The following is a 5,924-nucleotide window of genomic DNA, read 5'->3' as shown; positions in this document are numbered from 1 at the left end:
CAAAGTGAAAGTTGCTAGAGAAATTTTATTAAGACTTGGGTAGAAGTGAAATTTGCAATAATATTTTCTTAGATTTTACTTTAGTTGATGGATATATATAGATCACTGCTGAGCTGAGATTATGGGAATCTGAAAATTGAGCAGACAGAAATGGAACCAGTGAAGCCTTGAACTAAGTGGAAGGAGGATAGAGTCGGTGGAACACTGAAGAGAATAAGTACACTAATAGTGTGTTTGGTTGAGGGATTTGGGGATGGATTTGGAAAGGGAAAGGGAAAAGGTGTGTGAAACTATGTGAAATATAGGCATGATTTATTCACATTTCACCTACCTTTTCCATTTCCCTTTCCAAATCCCTCTCCAAATCTCCCAACCAAACACAGCATAATGAGATTAATGACGTGTCTCCCTGTTATTTGATGGTCATGAACCCAAGGCATTTACAAGTTCAACCGTAAATAATTTTTTAATCTTCAATAATAATAATGTCATAATATAATAACGAGATTATAATCTCATCATAAATTAAAGTATGAATGAAGAGTGTGGAAGAGAGAGAAAGAAAAAGAAAATGAGTCTTATTGAACCATGCACCTTTCTTCTCCACAAACAATTCCCCCTCCCTCTCCTTAAAACTCGTAAACATGTTGCCAAAAATGGGCACTAAATAACAAGACTTGGTCTCTCACCATCAATCCCCATTCTCATTTCCATTCAATTCTTCCAAAACTCTCTCTTTCTCTATCATTTCTTGCATCCCCACATTCCCATCCCCAAGTTTACGTAGGAATCTTTCTCTCTCTCTCTCTCTCTCTCTCTCTCTCTCTCTCTCTCTCATATGCATGTTCGTCTAACCCTCCTCACCTTTTCCACTACTCATCAATTCATGGCTAAGCAATACAATGTTACCTCTATCGCTAGTTGTAGAGCCATTTTTATTCCAAATAAAAAATGAATTTTAGCTAAGCTTTGTCGGGGAAGGTAAGAACCATTGAATTCATACGAGGATAGAAAGCATAATATTATGAAGTACGTAGTAAAAGAAGCATTTTGATCAACTAAAGGATCATATATTATATATAAATAGAGAGAGAGAGATAGATCAAAAAGAAAAAAAACGTTTAAGTACGAACGTACTTAGGTACAACAATATTAGTTATTATTGTTGTTGTTATTATAAATATTATTCATGGCATCTTTGTCAAGCCAGCCATCTAAAAAGTCATTACGTAATAGTCCAGGGGGGAGTTCTGGCTCCCAGGGAGGTGCCCGCAATTCAAGTGGGCAAACTGTGAAATTTGCCAGACGAACTTCAAGTGGACGATATGTTAGCCTTTCTAGAGAAGACCTTGACATGTCTGGAGAGTTATCCGGAGATTATATGAACTACACTGTCCATATTCCTCCGACGCCCGACAATCAACCTATGGACAACTCCTCTGTGGCTGCAAAGGCTGAAGAGCAATATGTTTCTAATTCCCTATTCACCGGCGGATTTAACAGTGTCACCCGTGCCCATCTCATGGACAAGGTCATTGAGTCTGAGGTCAGTCACCCTCAAATGGCAGGCTCCAAGGGCTCTGCATGTTCCATGCCTGCTTGCGATGGCAAGGTCATCAAGGACGAAAGAGGAGTTGACATTTCCCCTTGTGATTGCAGGTATATCATTTATAATTATTATTTAATGCCACATTCATTTTTATATTTTAAATTATTTCCTATTTTTCTTTCTTAAGATAATATGTAAGAATTATCCATTAAAACAAATTTAATTAATTAATATTTCATTAAAAAATGTGTTGTCCTTATCCATGTTATATAGGTTCAAAATTTGTAGAGATTGCTATCTTGATGCCCAGAAAGAAACAGGTCTTTGTCCAGGGTGCAAGGAGCCATACAAGGTTGGAGATTATGATGACGATGTGCCTGATTTTTCTAGCGGAGCATTGTCATTGCCAGCCCCAGATGATTCCAAAGTAGACCATCGTAATAATATGTCTATGATGAAGAGGAACCAAACTGGAGAATTCGATCATAACAAGTGGTTATTCGAGACAAAGGGTACTTATGGCTATGGCAATGCTTATTGGCCTCAAGATGACATGTACGGAGATGATGGAAATGAAGGATTAAGAGGGGGCATGATGGAATCAAATGATAAACCTTGGAAGCCACTAAGTCGAAGATTGCCCATCCCACAAGCCATTATAAGCCCTTATAGGTATATACAAGTATAACTATATCCATACAATTATGAATTCATACTCTCATCTCGATCAATTGTGTTGTATATTTCATTAATTAATTGCCTTCTAGGTTGTTGATTGCGATACGGTTTGTGGTGTTGGGCTTCTTTTTGGCGTGGAGAATAAAACATCCAAATCCGGAAGCTCTATGGTTGTGGCTTATGTCAGTAATATGTGAGGTGTGGTTTGGATTCTCCTGGATCCTTGATCAAATCCCAAAGCTCTGCCCAATCAACCGCTCCACCGACCTTGAGGTCCTGCGCGAGAAATTTGATATGCCATCACCATCCAATCCTACTGGTCGCTCTGACCTTCCTGGGGTTGACATGTTTGTGTCCACCGCTGATCCAGACAAAGAGCCTCCACTAGTTACCGCCAACACAATCTTATCAATCTTGGCTGTTGATTACCCTGTGGAGAAGTTGGCTTGCTATGTTTCTGATGATGGAGGTGCACTATTTAACTTTGAGGCAATGGCTGAGGCTGCAAGTTTTGCTGATTTATGGGTTCCATTCTGTAAAAAACATGACATCGAGCCTAGGAATCCAGAGACCTACTTCAGCTTGAAGGGAGACCCAACCAAGAACAAGTTGAGGTCAGATTTTGTCAAGGACAGGAGAAGGGTAAAGAGGGAGTACGATGAGTTCAAGGTGAGGATAAATGGGCTCCCCGATTCAATCAGAAGGAGATCAGATGCATTCAACGCAAGGGAAGAGATGAAGATGTTGAAGCACATGAGGGAGAGTGGGGGAGACCCTACGGAGCCAATCAAGGTTCAAAAGGCCACTTGGATGGCTGATGGCACCCATTGGCCTGGAACTTGGGCGGTCCCTGCAAAAGAGCATTCCAAAGGTGATCATGCTGGAATTCTTCAAGTAATGCTGAAGCCCCCAAGCATTGACCCGCTAATGGGAAGGGCAGACGATGATAAGATTTTAGACTTCACGGACGTGGACATACGACTTCCTATGTTTGTTTACATGTCGAGGGAGAAGCGACAAGGATACGATCACAACAAAAAAGCCGGTGCCATGAACGCCTTGGTGCGAGCTTCAGCCATATTGTCCAATGGTCCTTTCATGCTCAACCTCGACTGTGACCACTACATCTATAACTGTAAAGCTGTTCGGGAAGGGATGTGTTTCATGATGGATAGAGGTGGAGAAGATATCTGCTACATTCAGTTCCCTCAGAGATTTGAAGGCATTGATCCTTCTGATCGATATGCCAACCACAATACTGTATTTTTTGACGGCAACATGCGAGCACTTGATGGCGTGCAGGGACCTGTTTATGTTGGAACGGGGACCATGTTTAGGCGGTTTGCATTGTATGGGTTTGATCCTCCACAGCCTGATAAGTTGTCTCATAAGACCGCAAACTCTGAGACCCAAACCTTGACGGCCACCGATTTCGATCCTGAACTGGATGTGAATCTATTGCCCAAACGGTTTGGAAATTCCACAATGCTGGCTGAATCCATACTAGTGTCTGAATTCCAAGGTCGTCCACTAGCAGATCATCCTGCAATCAAGTTTGGACGACCTCCCGGTGCTCTGAGGGTCCCTCGTGAACCACTCGATGCTGCTACAGTTGCTGAAGCAGTCTCTGTAATTTCTTGTTGGTAAGAATACTATTATACTAATATATATCATCTCATCATTAACAAATGAATAAGGAATTTTAGCTAGGTCTGATTGTGTGTTGTGTGTGCATTTCCATGGCCACAATCTTCTTCTTGTTGCATGTGTATTTGTGTAGGTATGAGGACAAGACAGAGTGGGGAGACCGCGTGGGTTGGATCTATGGTTCAGTTACAGAAGACGTGGTAACAGGTTACCGCATGCACAACCGCGGGTGGAGATCTGTGTACTGCATCACCAAGCGAGACGCCTTTCGAGGATCAGCTCCGATCAACCTGACTGATAGACTCCATCAAGTCCTCCGGTGGGCCACAGGATCGGTGGAGATTTTCTTCTCCAGAAACAATGCCTTCCTTGCGTCCAGGCGGCTCAAGCTACTCCAGCGCATGGCTTATCTCAACGTAGGCATCTACCCCTTCACCTCGTTGGTCCTTGTTGTCTACTGCTTCCTTCCAGCACTTTCCCTTCTCTCTGGACACTTCATCGTCCAAACTCTAGATGTCGCATTTCTGATCTATCTGCTGCTCATCACAATTTGCCTCATTGGGCTAGCTATTTTGGAAGTGAAATGGTCTGGGGTTGGGTTAGAACAATGGTGGAGGAATGAACAGTTTTGGCTCATCTCTGGAACAAGCGCTCACCTCGCTGCTGTGGTACAAGGCTTGCTCAAGGTTATGGCAGGTATTGAAATATCCTTCACATTGACTACCAAGTCCTCGGGAGATGAAAACGAGGATATGTACGCAGATCTGTACCTTGTCAAGTGGACATCATTGATGATTCCCCCAATCGTGATCGCTATGGTTAACATGATTGCCATTGTTGTTGCCTTCTCCAGAACGATTTACCAAACCGTCCCTCAGTGGAGTAAGTTCATCGGGGGTGCCTTCTTTAGTTCTTGGGTGTTGGTTCATTTGTATCCTTTTGCCAAGGGTTTGATGGGGAGGAGAGGAAAGACCCCCACCATTGTGTTCGTATGGTCGGGTCTCATTGCAATTACGCTTTCATTGCTCTGGGTTGCCATTAACCCGCCACAGAATACCGCAACACAAGTTGCAGGAGCAACCGGAGGAGGGACTTTTCAATTCCCATGAAAATACTATAACTTCTTTTTTATAAGTCCAGAGACCCAGAAGAATACAACATAATAGGAATTTATTTTTTTATTTTTTTTTACGTGATTGGCCGTGAAGAGTAAGAGGAGCCTATGAAAGGTTTCAACAAGGACGACAAAAATGAAGAAATGGAGGAATCAGCACATTGACCTACAGAGAGGAAGAGAAGTTTAGAAACCTCAACACACAAATCAATTCTTGCAAAGACACCGTTTATTTCAATTGAGAATATACTAATAGACAATTTATTTTCAGGATTATATTTCGATTTTTTTTTTTTTTTTTTTAACTGAAACATTATATTTCATTTGTTTCTCTAGTCATTTATGTTTGTATGTATATACACGCACACACATATATATGTATATATCAATATATATATTCTTGAAAATATTCTTTTTTCAGGCTGCTCTTGTTGGGCAGTTTAACAATCAGACTAAATCAACTCCCAAGTACACAGAACAGGAGAAACGAAGAAAATATTTCAATGCTGAGAAAAGTATATATTCCAATTTTCCAACTAAAAAACTACTCAAAAGTCAATAAAACAAAAGAAACTCCAAATTTTTCTTTTTCTGATTCAAATTTTTTTTTTCCCCCAATGGAGTCTTTTAGCTAAAATTGTATTTTAAATAAATATTTATAAAAATACTGCAAGTTTAAAACTATTAGGAAAAATGTGATCATATCATTTCATAGCACAAAACCATCCTCCAGATTTCACTGCAACAAGACAAGCCATGAGAACATACCAGTCACCAAAAATTTTAACAAAAGATGCTAGGCTCAGTATTTCAAATATAAACACAAGAAAACAAAATAAAACGAAGTACTTTTGTAAGCATGAAAGGTATGAATTCACAGGCATTTGACGTTAATTAACATCCACCACAATTCCACGGAGCAATTTGATCTAAAGG

General features: G+C 40.7%; 1 protein-coding gene across 1 annotated transcript; it reads left to right on the top strand.

Annotated features, from left to right (window-relative positions):
- Positions 1–1,189: 1,189 nt before the first annotated feature.
- LOC114299505 (cellulose synthase-like protein D4) lies at positions 1,190–5,108 on the top strand. The gene is made up of 4 exons (XM_028244268.2): positions 1,190–1,659; positions 1,823–2,221; positions 2,317–3,870; positions 4,008–5,108. The coding sequence occupies exons 1-4, from the start codon at positions 1,190–1,192 to the stop codon at positions 4,981–4,983; spliced, it is 3,399 nt and encodes a 1,132-aa protein (XP_028100069.1). The 3' UTR covers positions 4,984–5,108.
- The last annotated feature ends 816 nt before the right edge of the window (positions 5,109–5,924 follow it).

Source organism: Camellia sinensis, chromosome 2 (genome assembly GCF_055761805.1).
Source record: "Camellia sinensis isolate YWXY chromosome 2, ASM5576180v1, whole genome shotgun sequence".
In the NCBI taxonomy this organism is placed as follows: Eukaryota; Viridiplantae; Streptophyta; class Magnoliopsida; order Ericales; family Theaceae; genus Camellia; species Camellia sinensis.
Note: the sequence above shows the minus strand (reverse complement) of the source record. Positions and strands in the feature narration are given on the sequence as shown.